This window comes from Panthera pardus, unplaced genomic scaffold (assembly GCF_024362965.1).
Source record: "Panthera pardus isolate Hobbes unplaced genomic scaffold, ASM2436296v1 HiC_scaffold_1, whole genome shotgun sequence".
NCBI classification, from domain to species: Eukaryota; Metazoa; Chordata; class Mammalia; order Carnivora; family Felidae; genus Panthera; species Panthera pardus.
The window spans coordinates 11,540,629-11,559,220 of NW_026526654.1; the positions used below are offsets into that span (position 1 = coordinate 11,540,629).

The window sequence follows — 18,592 nt, forward strand, 5'->3', positions numbered from 1 at the left end:
TTTAGAAAAGCAGCTAAAGCTTGAAAGCTCAGTAGCTTTGCCCAAAGTCACGCAGCCAGGAAGTAGCAGATCATACTTCGAACTCCAGACCCAAGCTGGCCTTCCTCTGCAAAAACCGACACCACAGTCCCACTCTCTCTTCCACGTGCCGTGGAACAAACCACGGCTCTGGGTCTCGAGTCTGCCTTCTACAGGTTTGCTGACGACCATAACCGTGTGGATCTGAGGTACCGTAAGGCCTACTTGTCAAAGGAGAGAGAAACTTTGTCTCACACAGCGAGCTTCCTCTCTAAGCGGGGATGATCCCAGGTGGTATATTCAACTTCAAACATTGTCACACAGTTGGACAACTCCCCTCCCCCCCACTGTGCTCTGAACGCCCCCATCCACTGCCCCTGGCCTGTCTCACTCTGGACCCAGACCTGAACCCCCGGGAGGATTCATGTACATAAAGGCTCCCAGGACAATCCAACACATTCACTTGGTGTGAACGAATTACACAAAAACCATCTCACTGCGACCTTGCACCATGGTTACCAGCATTCCTGTTTTACCCAGAAGAAAAGGCTCAGAGAGAAGTGACTTCTCCTGGTCACTGGCCCCAACCCCAGAAGCTCCAGCTCTGCCTGACAGACCCCACCTGCCTGCCAGCTGGCATGTGGGAAACAATGCAGAAGGATCAGAAATGAAAACACTGCCGTGAAAGCAGAGAATTGGCACCACCCAGGAGAAAAGGACCCTGTCTTCATTCCACTGCGGTCCAGGGGTCTCTGCACAGTCAGCATAATTTGGGGAGGGCCCTTACTCCCCAGGAGGGTTCAGTGAACCCTTCTCCAAGTTAAGACTAACACTTTCCCCATAGCCTCCTCATCTGCTGGAGATAACGCCGAGCTTACACGACCCTCCCCGCTTTACAAAGCCGTCATCCACACGCCTCCACGGCCTGGAATCTCCAAAAGGACCTGGAGAAAGAGATTTCCAGGAGTTCTGTCTGTGGCTGGGATTCCCCGCTGCCCATTCGGGCCTCTCTGGGTCATCCTGCCTGGACTGCCACCTGTCCGGTCCGCTTCTTGGGGTCCACAAGCCACTCAGTCACCTATGTGCACAGGCCGGCCTCTCTGCAGAGGGGCCCCTGGAAAGAACAGGTCTGCCTGACAGTTCCCTAGAGACAGCCATGACCCCCTGCTTCCGCTGGGCAGCCCTTGTGGGGAAAGGAGGCAGGAGTATCCATGGCCGTGTGTGTGAGTGTGTACCCTACTGTTCTGTTTCTCTCATTTTGACAACCATGATCTTTCCATCTACCATCTGTCTGACTCCACCCATATCGTCCATCTACCTATTTACCTATCTATCCATCTCTCTCTGTAATCTATCAATCATCTACGTCCATCATCCACCCGTCAGTCTATCTATCCATCATCAATCTACGTCTGTATCTAGTCTGTCTCTACCACCTCTGTCTAGCTAGCACCTACATCTATTGTCCATCCATACTCTATGCAGATAAATAGCAGACACACAGATCTCCCACGTGATGGACATACGTATGCTTTATGTGTCCCACGCTGTGTGTACCTTGAGTATGTGTTCGTATTCTACGACAAGGGACTTGTCAGCCTAGCACAGTGGTTGAGAGCAGAGGTCTTGGAATAACCAAGTCCTGGACTTCGCTCCCAGCCTCACTGCTTACTGGCCATGACACGTGCCCTCACCTGGGTGTGCCTCAGTCTGCACACCTGTAAAGTGGGGCAATTGCAGTGCTGTGGGCATTTAGCAGGTACCGTGTGTTGGTGCCTTAGCTCAGTTCCTGGCACCAATGTGACCAGCAGGCAGTGGCTGCTGTATTTCTGGGATATTTTAGTTGTTCCTGGGGCTTCTGGAGCCCTGGGAGCACCTTCGGGGATCCCTCTTTCTGATTTCTGATCCCAGGAGATCCCACGAGCCCTCCCAGGGGCCCCTTCCTTCTCTCCAACCTGAAGCCAGAGGCCACCGGGTGCGGGCAGAGGGGGAGGGGAGTGTGCCCAGCAGGGCCCGTGGCACTGGCTGGTTTCCTGCGTCCTCCCTCCCACCAGTGCGCGGTCACCGCACCACCACCGCTAATCAGCCTGTCTGTTCTCTGACGGACAAGCCGGAGCCTTGGAGGCATCCCAGGGAGCATGTCCTCCGTTCTCCTGGGGCCCTCATTACCCCACAAAGACAGTCACAGATCTGAGAGTGCTCGACACGCAGACATATTGTTATGTCATTTCTACCAGGTCCCAGAAAATTAGTGCATGGAATTCCAGAACACCCACTCTTCTGTAGTTCCCACATGGGAGATCGCCGAACTGGGCAAAAGCAGCAACATAGGAATTTCATGGGTGGGGCTGAAACAATCCCCAGGAAAAAATGCAAATCCTTCACAGACAGATCAACACATCCATTATCATCACACTCAGCTAGTGCTATCCAGCGGGGGCAGTGCTTAATTCGGGAACGCCCCTCCACCCCCCAGTGAGAAAAGCTACATTTTAATCTAATCTTTTATTCGTTGTTCCACGACTGTATTTCTCACCCAAAAGGTGTGCTGGAACACTTTCAACTAACTGCATCGCCACTCATTTCTGGAACACTTTATTGAAGGACTACTGTGTTTCAGGCCCCGGAGCAAACGATGTATCAGTGAACAAACCCCAGACGAAACGCGCCCTAAACTTTGGATTGTGGCAGCAGCAGTTACGTCGAGGATGAGTGAAGAAAGTGTTGGATGTCTACATGGGTTATGAAAGATAATTTAAAATCTTGAATATCTTTTTAAATTTTATTATTTGAGAGAGAGCGAGAGACAGAGACAGAGGAAGAGAGAGAGAGAGCAGGAGAGGGGGAGGGGCAGAGAAAGAGGGAGAATTCCAAGCAGGCTTCATGCTCAGCATGGAGCCCAACTTGGGGCTCGATCCTACAACCCTGGGATCATGACCTGAGCCGAAATCAAGAGTTGGATGCTCAACTGACTGTGCCATCCAGGTGCCCCTATAATCATTAATATCTCATGCTATTCTAAGTCCTGGCAGTCTGAGAGGGCACTTTAATTAGACCGATAAATGGGTCTCATTTCCAAGGGACAGAGGCTCTGGCCAGGCGGGTGCAGGCCTTCTGACCTCTGCCTCTTGGGCAAGGGGGCAGGGTGTCCTCTGTGTGACGGGGCTGTGGGCTACAGGGAGGGGACAGGGTGTGCGGGCAGCTACAAAACAGAAGGGGCCAGGGCCAAGGGCCAGGGGCTGCTCTGTTCCTGCAGGGTGGTGATAGAGGCTAATGTGTGAGGTGACAGCAGCTGGCCACTGGCCATCCTTGATGCTGGCCCTTTCCCGCAGCCCATGACTAGAGTGGAAGGTATGGCCACTTGGAGATGTGGCTCGTGGCACTCTGTCACGGGGCCGGTGGTGATGCCGGGAGCATGCACAGATGGGGCTCCAGGACCCCGGACACCCCAGGCTGAGCCGCTTTCCCACCCGGCTGTCCACAGGGTTTTCTAGGTGTGGAAGGTGGGGGTGGGGCTCTCCTTGCGTATGCAGTGCCCAAGGGCTTACGGATGCCGGCCTGACAAATTAGGAGGGGCCAGGGCGTGAGCCAGCCGTGTTCAATGTCTTTCTGAGAGTGGCACCATCGTGCCGACCTGTCCTGCCACCGCAAGGTCTGGAAAGAACTACGACGGCTTCCTCCCCGGGCAGTCAGTCAAGGACGGGGGGCTGCCGTGGCTCACCCTGGAGCCCCAACAACAGGCCGAGTCATGGAAACTCCATCGGGATGCCTCTTCTCCCCTGTCTTTGGAAAGCACTCCACCTGAGTTAGGGGGACAGAAGCTCTTGGCCAGGGAAGGGCTGCTTCTGCCGTACCTCCAAGCACACATGAGTGCCTTTTGTTACTTAGTCTATTGGAGAGAAGATGGGAGCACTATCTCCCTCGTGCTGGCCACACCTGCTGCTCTCTAGTACAAGACCTGCCGCTTCTCAGCTTCCTCTCGTCCGCCTGGCGTTTGCTCGCCCAAGGAGGCTGCCCCGTGGCTTCTGAGAGCAGGTGTGGACTTGGAAATATTTAGATCTGCAGAAAAGGTGCACAGACAGTGCAGAGGGTCCCTGTACACCCTCCATCAAGAATGATGATGCTACGTCAGCATCTTCGATAACCTCGGTGCGTTTTGTCAAAACGAGACATTAACGTTGAGTGCGTTGATAAACTACAGACTCTACTAGGCTTTTGCCAGTTTTTTCCACTAACGTTCTTTCTCTCTTCCAAGATCCAATCCAGGATACCACACTGAACTTAGGGGAGTCTATTTACAAAAGAACCCGTTGCTTGGAAAGGCAGCCTCCCTCACAGCATCAGAGCCCGCTGTGTGCACCAGGAGCCCGGCCGAGCGCTGGGAGATGGGGGGGGGGGGCACCCAGCACAAGGAGGCCAGAGCCAGTGGGTGGGGCTGAGCTTGCAGGGATGCTGCTGGGATTTGGGCTTCCTTTGAAATGCGCTCCTGACCTTGTGGACGGGACTGGAGAAACTTGTGGGGCCCTCCTAAGACTAGACATCCCCTTTTTCATTCATTCATTCAGTGTTAGAAGCCACTGACATCATGGTTAGTGAGTCACTTAGGCCTTTATCTGACGCGAAAGAGTCTTACTAACTGAGGGTTCAGCTACCAGGGCAAAAGGTAACCACCAAAAACCTGCCTGCTCTCATCTCAGCTGATTAAGTACCATTCACTCAATTCCAGAGGCTTCTCAAGCCCTGAAGATAAAAAGCCTAATGCAGTATGTTTATTTTTTTTAATTTTTTAATGCTTTTATTTTTGAGAGAGAGAGAGAGAGAGAGAGAGCGCACGCGTGCAAGCAGAGGAGGGGCAGAGAGAGAGGAAGACACAGAATCTGAAGCAGGCTCCAGGTTCCGAGATGTCACAGAGCCCGACGTGGGGCTCGAACCCACAAACTGTGAGATCACGACCTGAGCTGAAGTCAGATGCTTTACCGACTGAGCCACCCAGGTGCCTCAGCATATTTATTTATTTATTTATTTATTTATTTAAAAGTTTTTTAACATTTATTAATTTCTGAGACAGAGAGAGAGAGAGACAGAGCATGAGCCAGGGGAGGGGCAGAGAGAGAGGGAGACACAGAATCTGAAATAGACTCTAGGCTCTGAGCTGTCTGCACAGAACCCGACACGGGGCTCGGACTCACGGACCGCAAGATCATGACCTGAGCTGAAGTCAGACGCTTAACCGACTGAGCCACCCAGGTGCCCCCAACATATGTATTTTTAAGTCACATTCTGGAGCAGTGTACGTGCGTACCTGGAAAAGCACTCCCGTGGCAGGGTCGCAGCTGGGAAGGGTGGGAGCCAGCTCAGCACACAGGGGAGGGTCTGCACTGGGTGTGGACACTGGAGCGCCCCAGCACTGGCACCCTGCAACACGACTCCTCGCCTTCCCCACGCCCCAGAACCAAGGTGTCAGGTGACTTGTTCTGGGGGCAAACAACCAGTTAGTAGCCAGGCGGGGGTGGGGGCTCCGTGCCCCCAAGACTCCTGTGTCGTCAGTGGTTTCCGGGGGCCACCAGCCACTGCACAGACTGCCTGGTTTGCAAGCCAAATCAGCCTTTAGCGGCAGTGATGACGACCACCACCGGCCCCAGCAGATATAGCAAGACGCGGCTACAGACCTTTCACTAAAGCTTCCTCATCAGAGATAAATATTCTTTCTCGGAGTAAAAGAACAGAAGCTCTAAAACCACCTTGTGAGTCAAGACAGCCCCAACTTCCCTCACATTCTCTATTTAATTGAAGCTTGTCACCCATTGTTTTTTAATCCTTTCTCCAGAAAGACCATCCTTTCTGTGTTTTCCATTTTAGCAAAGTCTTTGTTTTCTACTTGAGAACTTTTCACTTTCTCCCTCTCTCTGGCTCCAAACCATCCCACAGACAGTGAGGCAGTGTGAGGGCTGTGTCCCTGTGTCTGTCCTTTGCGGCCGATTTTAGTTCTACGACACTATGACAAATTCCTCCTGTCACTGACTGTGGCCAAGTCATACCGGCCACCCAGGGAGGTCTGCTTTCCTGGCCTCCAGAGAGCTGGATCCATGCTTCCTGCTTGTTTTTCCACAAACAGAGGAGGAACCCTGTGATATTTCCCTTCTTCTTAGGGGCCCAGATTTCCAACAATGGGACTAGTGCTCTAGGGAATTGTGGGAAAGAAGCGCTCTCCTGGATTCCTGTGTCGCGCACTGGAGGCATCTCAGGATCACGCATTCTTTATAGCTTACCGACAAGCCAAGGGAGAGGAGAAAACCTCAGAATACATTGCTTTTTTTTTTTTTTTGCGAGGGGGAGAGAAAGGTATGGCTGCTTGCAGAAGCATCCCATGAATTTTCCAGGGCTTGGAGCCCTGGAAGGGGCCTGGAGGTTGAAGCTGGTGCTGAAGACAGTGTGGAGCCCAGCACTTCCTGGGGTGGGCACAGCACCTGCACCACCAGGCCCCCTGGCTGCACCCTAATACCTGGGAGAATCTACAGTGTGCAGCCAGTCTCCCCAGCCGAGGTCGCAGGGTCAGCCCGGCCCACGGCATATTTGATCTCAGGGAAGGCCTTTGTTCTCTGGAATTCTCTTCATCCCAGAATCACACCAGACGGGCTCTTAGATCTTCAAGGCTGCTGCCCCATCTCTTGAGATAAGTAACAACTCAGCACCAGCTCAGCATGGGCTGCAGAGGGCTTTCAAGTCTCTACAAGGCCCCACCTCAGGAACCTTCCCTCCCAGGAGCCCGGCACATGCCTCACGCACTTGCCCCATGCCAAGCTCCAGCCTGCTGCTTTGGGGTCCATTCGCCCGACAGCCTTAGCTCTGGGCTCCCGCTCTTTCGAGCAAAGCAGCAGGGGATGAGGAGTGATATTTCCCTTTCCAGAAACCAGTGTGTGGGCTTTGCTCTCAGTCACGGTCAAGAGCAAAGAGAAAGCAGAAGACTCAAATCCTGAAACTCAGGAGTGTTCCCACCACTGACTTACAGTCTGATCCTGGGTCACTTAGTGGGGCAGGTGTCTGGGTTCCAACCCCACATCGGCACTGACAAAGAGAGAGACCTTGAGCAAGCTGTCTAAACACATTGTGCCTCTGTTTTCTCATCTGTAAATTGGAGGTAATAATAGTTACCTACTCAGGTAGATGCAGTGTGTTTCCCATGAGGCCTGTGGACCAAGACATGTGGAGAAGGCCCACAAGTAGGCCCATATAAATAACTGTCTACTCTCTTCTGTAACTGTTTTCAGCTGCTTCTGCTACAAAGCTCTTCCAGCTAAAAGAGCAGCCCCTTTTTTTCTGACCTGACCTACCCCGGGGAAGAGTCCTTGGCTCAAATGGGCAATGAGGCAGGGGTTCTGGAGCCTAGTAGACAAACAGGGGAGGAGATAAACTTGCCACAAAGAAGACCGAGTTCTTAATGGATATCGTTAAGAACCAAGGTAATACCTACTAAAGCCAGAGGTCAATAAGAAGTTAATAAGTAGAAGGGCCGATGTTGAATACAACAAACTGCCTATCCGTTGAAGACTGTATACACCCATAAGCCTCTAGTAAAACGACTCAAAATGGCAAGTGACTCCAACCGCCTCCCTACCCAACACTCTAATTCAGTGGTTCCAAACTTGGGCGTCAAGTAGAATGCACCTCCAGGCTCCATCCCGGAAAGCCTGACCAGAAGACCTAGACTGGGAGCGAACCAGCCTGCCCAGGAGGGCGGAGGGGTCCAAGGTCCGTGCTCTGGGAAGCATGGCCAGACAGTGAACGCTCTCAGTCCCATCGTGAGTCAGAGGGCAGATGCTCAGGGGAACGGGCCGCATCTAAGCGGTTTTGGAGGAAGGCACAGGGGCCGGCGTCCGCCTCTGTAACAGGCAAGGGAGGCTCCTTTCCCGTTCTAAGTCTGGAAACTGGGGCCCAGGATCTGCGGGACCAGGGGAGAGCACCGTTTATGAGTCCAGTCTTCTGCCATGAAGCCCTTACCAGTGTTAGGATCAGTCCCACGTGAGACTCATGAGACTTCCACCATCCCCAGGAAGAAAACCAGGGTATTACAAAAGTGGTTTTAGGGCCAAGGGGTGTGGAGACAGCACACCAGGGCACACGCTCTCAGCACAATTCAGCGTGGCCTTTCTAGGTCCTCCTCCTTCTCACAGAGTGTGTCTCCCACTCTGACTCGTGACTCTGGGCCAAGTCCTACCTGTCATGTGTGCCTAAGGACCATAAGAGTCAACGGTTCCAGCACCTAGGCTTTCACCTTCCTCAACCAGGACACGTGGAGACGACAAAGAGACAGACTTGAGCTTTAAGAAAACTTTGGCCTGGAACGTTCTGGTGAAAGTCTATGGACTTCCCAGGCCGGGTCCTGAACTGGAGAAAGCAGAAAAGTAGAGCTAAAGTTTCTTTCCAAGCTGGAGTAGCACTTTTTCGCTCACTGCCTTTAAAAGCCTTGTTTGTTTTACGTGAGGACAGAATGATGAAAATAACAGAATTTCAACCAAACCACGAAGGCAGCTTCCCAGGGTCCTGTGTGTGCACCCTGCCCACACAGGGAGCCTGCCACAGTCACCTGGGAAGTCAGGAATTCTATCAGAGCGCGCCGAGGGTGGGGAGGGGATACAGTGTGTTCCCTGGGATTCTAGTCCCAGTTGGAACATCTGTGTCCACAACGGAAGAGACTGCCAATGACCCACGTTCTGTCAAGTTTGGTGAAGAGTGGCTCCAACTACTTAAACCCAACTTACAAAATCCCATCTGCAATCACAAGTGCAGTGCCAGGGCCGGCAAGGCAGCTCTAAATGCACCTGAGCGCCTCCCAGCCCTGCTGTTCCAGGGCCAGACTCGGACGGGGGAGAAAACGCAGGGTTTCTGCCACTGTGCACCCACATGGGTTACAACAGATACACTCTGGTCCTGCTCGCCCCTCGCCCCGCCCATTCCCCCAAAGCCTCTCATTTAAAGGCAGGAGAAGACTCTCCCCCAAGGATGGTACCCAGACACCAGCTTCCCAAGGCCACAAACAGTTTCTCCTGGGTACCCCGGTGCCTCCCACGCCACATGACTGACAGCCTTCCCTCTAGAAGCCAGAGTTTTGCTCAAGCTTAGGAGAGGATGCCGCAGGCTACGTTTTAAATTACTGGCTTTCGTGGGCGGCCCCCGCCTGTAACCCACACCACAGAAGTGGGGACCCCAAGGGAAGGCAAACTTGAGGAGTTCTCCGGGGAAGGCCAGCTCTCTGGGAACCTGGGCTGGGTCATGGCCACACGCGCACGTGTACGCACACACACGTACACACACACACACACATACACACACACACACACACACACACACACTCAGGTGAGCACCCATGAACTGCCTTGTGCTGAGGCCACTCTGTGTCCCTGCCACACTCTTGCCAGCGAATCGGAGCCCGTGAACGGGACCCAGGACTTACCGCCAGGACGCTCTGGGCCAGGAGCCCCACTGTCACAGCCCCCAGCAGCAGCCACCTGGAGGGAGAGAGAGGGAGGGAGAGGGAGCGCCATGAGCGCGCCGGCTCGGCTGGGCAATCCCCGGGTCACCCGCAAGGCCCCCCGCGCGCAGGACCCACGGGGACGCGGCCGAAGGTGGCTTACCGCCGCAGGGCAGGGCTGGACGCCGAGCACTGGTGACGGTCCATGCTTCCGATCCGGCCTCCCCGGGCGCCGCTCGGTCCCTCCTAGCCTGGAGGGCGAGAGACAAAGCGGCCTCAGCAGGGGCTGGGGTGGGAGCATCCCGGGCCCCCGGCCCCCAGCCGCGGGAAAGCTGGGCGCGCCCCCGCGCCCCTGTAGGGGTGACAGAGAGCGGCCCCGAGACCAGACGCAAGAAGGGGGAGCCCTCCACTTAGGCCCCGCTCGGCGCTACTTCGCTGAGGCCGCCCGGCGCCCCCCCCCCCTCCTCCCCAGCAGAAGCGCGCACGGCCCCCGTCTGCTGCGGGCGCCCCGAGTCCCAGCCCCCGGCCCGGGGCTCGTTGTCCCCGGGGCCGCCCTCACCTCGCGCCCGGCGCCGGCGGCCGTCCGCGCGCATCCGCCGGGGCGGGAGCGCAGGCGGTGCGGTGGCCCTGGCGGGTCCCCGGTGCCCGCCCGGGTCCTCGGTCCTCCGCCCGGTGGGCGAGCGCGGGGGCGGGGGGCGCGGGGTCGCGGGGCGGCCGCCGGAGGGTGCGGAGCGCAGAGCCCTGGCGTCCCGGCGCGCGGCGGCCACAATCCCTCGGCCGCGCGCTCCCGCCGCCTCTTACCCGCGCCGCAGGGTCCTCCCCTTTGAGACGCCGCCCGCGCGCCGCCGAGGGGAGGGGGCAGCGCCAACAAATTGAGGAGCTCGCCGGGCCGCGCTCAGGTCTGCGCCGCGAGCCGCCGCGCCCCGGACGGTGCGCAGCGCCCGCGCCCCGGCCCTCCGCGAGCCCGCCGCCCGCCGCCCTCCGCCCGCCGCGGCCCCCGAGCGCCGGCCCCCGCCGCCACCCGCCGCCCCGGGCGCGCCACCATGGGGCCCCGGCTCGGCGTCTGGCTGCTGCTGCTGCCCGCCGCCCTCCTGCTCCACGAGGAGCGCAGCCGGGCCGCTGCGAAGGTGAGTCCCCGGCCGGCCCCGCGCCCCCGGCGTCGCGCCCCGCGCCCCGGCGTCGCGCCCCGCGCGGCCCCTTTGTCCCCGGACCGAGCCGCCCGCCCCTCCGGGGGTGTGTGGGGGAGGTCGCGCGGGGGCACGGCCGGGTGCCCTCTCCGAGCCGGTCCCCGCCGGTGACTCCCGGTGGGCTGCGCTGGCGCATCCGTTAGGGAGCCTCCTTTGTTGTGGGCTGGGTGGGGGCGAGGTGGACGAGTCCCTGGCGCCCCGGGCGAGCGCAGCCGAGCGGGGTGCGCCCCGTGCCCGGGACTCCGCGGGATTTGAACTCGCAGCGCCGGGGGCCTCGGCGGCCCGGCGCCCTCACCTGCCCCGGGCGCCCCCGGGTGGGCCGCGGCCCGGTGGGCAGGGCACGCGCGCCCACGCCGCTCACAGCCCCACACTTGTGCCCGGGAGTCGCTTTGGGCGTGTTTCTCCCGTTCTTGGGCGACTCTGCTGGTAGATGCTGAACAGTTCTGGGCCGTTTGCCTGGAAACAGCTGTATCTTTGCTTTCCCACGACTGTGCTGTTGCGGGAGGACCGGCCGGAGCACCAGTGGGGCTCCTGTGCGGCGCGGCTTGAAAAGTTAGGACCCCTTGCCTGTTACTTGTATACGTTGAACAGCTACAACCACGTTATATCTGGGAGTGAAAGCAAAGCGAAACTACATCTTAGTGTTCTAAGCACAAATTGTTTTCCTCGTTTTCATTTCCTCCGCTGTGTGTTTGCCCGGAAAGGATCTGGGAGCTCGGCTTGCTGGAGTAAAGGCTCCCAGCCCCGGTGGGTCCTTGATGTACTGTTCTTTCCTTTTTTTCCCTTCCCCTCAGACAGAATAAAGACGTCCGCCGTTACCCAGTGGGGGAGCCTTGTAGACAAAACCCCGGGAGAGTGTGGCTTCTTGGCCCAGTTTGCACGCCCCCCCCCCCCCCATTTAAAATTATTTTGCTACTTGCCACTTTTCCCACTTACTGTCTCACTGTTTCAGATCCTAATCTTGCTCTTAGGTTTTGTTTGTTTGTTTGTGTTTACTTCTCTTCTGGAGGATTGATTGCCACCAGCCACGCTTCACTCTTCACTGGGTGTAAAATGTATTAACTGTTAGGTGCCAGGAGAAGCTGGTAGTTCGCACACATGCCTCATCATCCCAGACCTGACCCTTTACTGGCTGCTCCTTCATCGGTGTTGAAAAGGCTGGTGATCACAGCAGCAATTAACTGCAGACGATTTCTCCCAGCCCCGGAGTGGAGCCAAGCTCCATGCTCGGTTTAAACGCTCTTCAGTAATGATGACAAAATACTTTCAAAAGAGGAGTCTCTAGAACACGTTATTTGGGTGCAGAAATATTGACCAAAGGATTTATGACTTCCAAGGAGAGATTGCTAAACTCGGTGGCAAACAAATGAGAGAAAGTTCTCTAATTTGGAGCTACGAATCTCTGACTTAGAGTGTCTAATTGAAAATCTTAGCAAAGCAAAGCTAATTGTCAGAGCTAGCTTTTCAAACAGCCGGGACTTTAAAGGATGAGCCACTCACTTACAGGCACCCCTGTTCCTGCCTGGGAAACCAAACCCATTGCTCTTGAGTTTGGGATGCTTTCACTTCCCTTTAATTATTCTCTTAGGCCCAAGCACATTCCTTTCCACTGGCTTGGCTCTAAGCCTCAAGGTATCACATACTATCTTAGGATATCTGGCGTGTGAATGGACACTGTCTGGTCAATCACCAGTTGACTTACCAGGCATTATCATTGTACTTCATTTTTCCTTGCTTAATTAGAGATACATGGATATGAGTTATGGATGTACACAAAAATCCAAAAGTAATAATTTGTCTAATTTTAAAATTGTTTCACTCTTCATGCCATCAAGAACATTTTTTGCTTACTTCTTTGCAGAGTTACCAAAAAGTTGAAATGACTTCAATATTCATCCAATCAAAATACATTGAAAAGTACCTTTGAATGCAAAGATGCTGTAAGTCAATCAAATCCGAACTCAGAAGCCAACACGAATGATTCTTGGGTCACCTGTGCCTTTGAAAGAGTGTCTGAGTCACACTTTTACCTGCATTTGTACCTGTCCCAACATTACCTCCTGTGCTGGGTGAGAAGTGCACTCCCCACTCCCCATATGAAAGGCTATTTGATTTTATATTTGACCATATCTGCCGAGGCCCTATTGTTCATTTACTAGTAGTTGGGTTTTATCGGCCAGTGACTTTTCCCCAAGCCGAATCTGCCCCGACTCTCCTGCACAGCTTTTCTTTCTGAGACAGGAAAGGAGGAATAGGGTGCAAGCCTGAGACAAAACTGTGCCCCTCGTGTTATGGCCGTGAGTGCCCTCTGTTCTTAGTTAAGCAGTCAGACGGAAGGGAGGTGTCCCCACCACACGCGGCCTTCAGACTCCTCCCTCACTGGTCCCAGGGACACCCCTTAACAGAGATTATTTCTCAGGATCAGAAATGTGCACTTTCCTATGTGTGTGGTGATGCCTGCCCAGTGGTGTTGGCACCGTTAGGCCCTCTCTCACTCTCCTGGGACTCAGTGACCCGGAACTGCAATGAAGTGAGAGTTAGTTCCCTTGTGAGTATGGACTGTGTTCTGCTGCAAATGTAATTTAAACGAGAAGGCTGATTTCCAATTTAGACCCAATGGCAGCGACACCACCAGCAGCCCAATATTTCAGGAGTGCCATTGGTGAAGACATGATCCAAACCATCGTGTTCTTAACGTATAGACTTGATCAGAAGGAAGGTGTGTGCGACAACTAGGTAACAACCGGCAGGAAGAGTGTGTGTGCATTGTGAGTGTGTAAGGGTGGACCCTCACAGATTTATTAGTGGTGTCGATTAATCACATAACGCAAAGAGCCAGTGTGGTTTAGGGACGAGACAATCTTCAATTTTATCTGCTTTGATTAAGCAAATGAATTTGGAGGACTCATTCACCCTCCGTCTCCGGCCCTGGCAGACTTGCCCCTTCTCCCAGGAACCCCTCCTTCCCTTCCTTTGTTCCGCACATGTGCCCTGGGCCCTTCTTCATGCCCTGCGCTCTGCCTGGTGATGGCCGGGCCACAGTGAGGGCGACCCACCCCGCCTCTGGAAGCTTGCGGTTCGGCAAGAAGTGCTGAGCAGCAGGTCAACACCACTCAGGCTGGTCAGTGCTGCAGTCAAGGTAAATCGAGGGCCGGGAGAGCCTCTAACCAGCTCTGGAGAACTCAGGGAAACTTCCCTGAGGACATCCCACCTCCAAATCAGAGGGGAAAATAGAAGTATAAGCTCAGTGTATTATTTTTATGAGTTGTTACGGTACATTATACTCATAAGGGGGGATAAATCTACTCACCTATTCTTTCGTATACCTCCAGGGGTTTGCATTTAAAAATGACCCTAAAGCTCCCTCCTGTGAGATACCAACATGTCATTGCCTCTGTTATTAACGTGGTAGCTGAACTTTCCTCCCGGAAGGGTAGAGACACTGAGGGACGAGGTCTCGGAGAACAGAGGTGAGAAGTTCCCAGCTCCCACCAGTGGCCCTGAGATTGGTGGTGTCCCCTCTCCTGAGGCTGCAGGCCCATCAGGATGTTTGGAAAGTTGCCGCATGGATGGCTGATTCTAGACTGGAGTGCCTTTAGGAACTGACCCAGAAAACCTACCCTCACTTGGGCAAGGACATGAGGGAATTCACAAAACCCTGCATTATTCATTAACAAGACTGTTGGCAAATGTCTTGGGACTGGTAGGGATGGTCATAACTTTACCAGTTCAGTTATTTGGTTAAGAGCTGGTAAAGGTTTTGCAGACCAGTCGAACCCACAAGCAAGGCTCTAAGACAAACCCTTTTAGAAATCCGGAGGGCATCGAGACTGGAATAAGTTACAACGCTTGTTTTGCAGAAGTATATACAATGTTTGTTATAACATTTGTTCCAGAAATTTAAAAAGGATTAACCTCATTAAAATGCCTCTCCAGCACATTTGGTATTTTGAATTCTTGAGGTGGAGTAAGCAAAAGCAACAATAGAATGCCTAAAATAATATCATTAGGGGATTGTTCTTCCTGCTATTATTAAACAACCACTAAAAAATGTCAACTGTAAAACAATACAAAAGAATATTCCTACCATTCTGACGTGTACAATGAAAGAGGATATAAACCAGAACACGTTTCAATGGTTAATTTCTTTTGAGGAGTTGAACCCTGTAAGAATGACTGGGGTTAATATTTTTCTCGTCCGGCAGCTGGTGAGCTGCTTCCAGCCTTTGTTTCCCTCCATTGTTCTCCTGGTCCCAGTCCAGTGACATGGGTCTCTTCTAGTTTTCTTCTGCATCTCCCTTCTGCCTGTCCCCAGGCCTTCAGCGTGGCTGTGCCGTGGGGTCTGCTCAGCTGGCTCCTCTGTCTTCCCTGTGCTATCTCCTCTCTCGCTGGGGAGATCTGGAAGGATTCCTCATCATTCCCTGAAGGGGGCTCCAGGCTTTTCTCTTGATTTCCAGTCTTGGGTCTTCATGTTCCTGTGGGACAGGTCACCTTGGCTCTGGTCTCAGACTCAGTGAGAGTGTTCAGAACCGAACTTGCTGCTTTTTACCCACCCCGGACCGCCTGCCCATCCCGACTGTGGTCTTTTGGTCGTTGATGTCCCCGCGGCTCCTGACGCTCAGTTTGGACACAGTGGCTTCACCCCGAGGCCTCGCCCTCTCTGCTTTCCCACCTCCGCGTCACTCAGTCCCCAAGGCTGCATTGTCTTAGTTCTAGGGGCTTCACTGTCCCTGCCTGCTTTCTCCTCCCATGGCCATGGCCCCCTTCCAGTCTGTGCACCTTGGGCCGGGTGGCCACAAAGCCCTCTGGCTCCCGCGCCTCGTTGCGGCCACAGGTTCTGTCCATTTGTCATGTCATGAGGCTAACGGTATTCAGAGATCCCGCTTAGGACCACGTGATTCCCCTGACAGTGGCTACATGCTGTCTAACCAAACCTTCCCTTCTTTTCAGCTGGGTGGTTTGTGTTTGTTTTTTAATAAAGACTTTATTTTTTATAGAGCAGCTTTAGGCTGACAGGAAGGTGCAGACAATGCCCCCCACACCCCCTCACCCCCCACTTGAGCACAGCCTCCCCCATTATCAACATCGCCCGCCAGAGCGCTCCGTTTGTCCCAATGGATGAGCCTATGGTGACGCATCATCGTCACCCAGACCCAGAGTGTCTGGTTTACGTGAGGGTCACCCTTGGTGTTGTGCGTTCTGTGGGTTTGGACAGATGTGCAGCGACATGACGCCATCACTGAATATCACACCAAGCATTTTCACTGCCCTCAAGATCCCCTGGGCAACTCTGCTCATCCTTCCCTTCCCCCACCCTCCTGGCAACCACTGATCCTTTTATTGTCTCTATAGTTCTACCTTTTCCAGAATGTCATATGGAACGTAGCCTTTTCACACTGGCTTCTTTCCCTCGGGGATACGCCTTTCAGGTTCCTCTGCGTCTTTTCATGATTTCATAACTACTGTGTTTTTAGCACTGAGTAAGAGTCCACCTTCTGGACGCACTGCTGTTTATTCATCCATCACCTACTGGGGGGTATCTTGGTTGCTTCCAGGTTTTGGCGATTATGAATAAAGCTGCCGTGAACATCCAAGTACAGGTTTTTGTGTGGACATAAGTTCTCGCCTCCTTTGGGTAAACACCTGGGCACGTGATTGCTGGGTAGTATGGCAGAAGCATGCTTAGCTATGGGTGCCCACCATGCTGTGTTCCAAGGTGGCTGTGCGTCCCCACCGTTATCATTATGAACGAGAGTTCCCTTGTGTCCACCACACCCTCCTCAGCACTCGGCGTTGTCGGTGTTGGGTTTTGGCCATTCTCCATAGTAAGTGTGTCTCATGGTGTCTCATTGCCACTTTAATTTGGATTGGGTTTGCGTGCCCTCCGCAGCCCGGATCCGTGGAATTTATGTGGCCTTCTCCTTCATGACTCCCCAGCCTAGAGGTTGGGTAATTGTCACAAAGGACCAGTCTCTGTGTTCCATGGGATGATGTAATCGCTTTGAGCCTCAGGTCCCTACTCTAGTAATACGACGTCCGTGGGAACCTTCCCATTGCCCAGTGCAGTTGTGCCCTCAAAGCAGGTCAGAACTCAAGAAGTGTGGGGTGTTATCACTGCCGCGTGGCTGGGATCTCATCGTCTTATGTGTGTTAGTCTGACGCCCCTGACAATTCCGAGACACTGGAGGACACGGCTTCTTTTGAAAACGCCCCCACTACGCGAGGAGCGCCTGACCCATGGAGGGAAATCACTGAGCTCTTGTCATCGGTGCTAATGTTTGTGGGTCGCATTCAACTCTCCACCCCGCTGGGACCCCAGGCTGGCACATGGGAGTGGTGTTTCATCTCTGTGGCGGTGTCGGGGAACGGGAATAAAATCAGTGCCAAACAAAGGTGTTTCCTCTTCATTTGGAATTTGGAGTAGTTACTGCACCATAGACTAAACATGACTTGGAAATATACACAGTGCTGAACTCTTGACGTAAATAGTTCATTCCGTGGTTTAGTGACATTCCTCGCTTTGCCATCTTTGATTTTTCATCTGCTCACTATAAGAACGTTTCATGTCACCTGAGTTGTGAGTCTTGCTGGGATTTGTGGTGAAGCACAAGACAAACGAAAGTACCCAATGGGACATTAAAGGAATAGTCCATGCGCCATGTGGCGTTGGTTTCACCTCCTGCTGATGAAGGACAATTCTTGAACCCCCTCATCTTCTACTGCTCTTAGAATCAGTACTTTGTTCAGAGTTTGGGAATGACTTTGTTCATTACTGAATACATAGCTCAGTGGCCTGTGGGCATTTCTTTCTGGGTCCGATAACAGTAAGTTGTGGCTTGGTCTGGGTGAAGCCGTAATGGGAGTCCATTGCTTTCCACATGTACTGACGGTCGGAGGAACTGTTTGTACCCTCTCTCAGAGAGAGTCTAGCCACTTAAAATAAATGTTGTGCAAACCCAGCAGAATATTTTGGAGACCTAGTATTCCTGTGTCTGACGTTTCGTTAAAGATGTTAAAAGTTTTATTGAGTGTTTGCTTTAGAAAATCAACATATTCCTCCACGGAGAACAGAACCCAGGGCTTTCTAGTTGTAACTCAGAATGCCTCCAGAGCTGTTGGCACAAGTTTTCACGGCAGCCGCTCACACTTGGTGATGGGAAGAGGTTCAGAGAAGTGGGTGGCAGGCCACGGGGGTGCCTTTACTTAGGACAGGTGAATCTTCCCTGACATATGTCAGCTAGCACGTGGGCATTTGGCAGGCCTCAGGATGTTACAGATAAACAGAGGATAACTATATTGGTCTATTCCTTTGTTTCTGATAAGGAAGTGTTAATGGATACTTATACATACATATGTAACTGTATAATGTATCTACCAGTGGAAGATTGGGGGCTATGTCTCCAACAGTATTTTTTATAAAGTAAGCGTATTATTTTATAATACAAAGAAACAATCACAGTTTATTCTAAAACCCCACAAGGATCCTTTCAAGCAACCAGTCAGCACAGGAGTATTTATTCCTACATCATCCAAGAGCGTCAGCCCTAAAATGTCATTTTAAAATGCAGGCAACTCCTTTTCCTAAGAAGCGTTAATTTTTCAAGTCACGTTTTAGAATTTTTTTTTTTAAAAGAATACAGTAACACTTGAATGTCACAGAGTTATTACCGAGTTGTGTGAAACTTACTTACCAAGTCCAGACCATTCCTGGAGAAAGGCTTGAGTGAAGGTAACATCGCTGTCTTTTTATACCTCTAACATGCAAGGTTTTATGAGGAAGAGAAAGGTCATGGGACCTATCACGTGGCCCATTTTCTGTCATGTCCATTTGGAAAATACTTGATCTGACTTTATGTCTTAAGTAGAAGTAATGGTCTATGAAGGGGTCAGCTCAATTCCAGGGACTCAGTGAGCCAGG

General features: G+C 53.2%; 2 protein-coding genes across 3 annotated transcripts in view; one reads left to right on the top strand and one right to left on the bottom strand.

Moving 5' to 3' along the window:
* The window catches only part of COL4A2 (collagen type IV alpha 2 chain), a 174,997-nt gene extending 163,918 nt beyond the window's left edge, over positions 1-11,079 (bottom strand). The window contains exons 1-3 of one of the 2 annotated variants that reach the window (XM_053889011.1): positions 10,970-11,079; positions 9,651-9,738; positions 9,470-9,524 (exon numbers count right to left, since the gene is read on the bottom strand). In XM_053889011.1, the coding sequence (XP_053744986.1) occupies positions 9,470-9,524; positions 9,651-9,694 (99 nt within the window). In that variant the 5' untranslated portion in view covers positions 9,695-9,738; positions 10,970-11,079. Of the gene's footprint in view, positions 1-9,469; positions 9,525-9,650; positions 9,739-10,046; positions 10,277-10,969 lie in introns of those variants that run through there. The other variant, XM_019443909.2, reaches the window with a different exon arrangement.
* The window catches only part of COL4A1 (collagen type IV alpha 1 chain), a 154,015-nt gene continuing 145,828 nt past the window's right edge, over positions 10,406-18,592 (top strand). The window contains 1 exon segment of the mRNA XM_053889041.1: positions 10,406-10,614. Coding sequence (XP_053745016.1) covers positions 10,531-10,614 — 84 coding nt within the window. The 5' untranslated portion in view covers positions 10,406-10,530.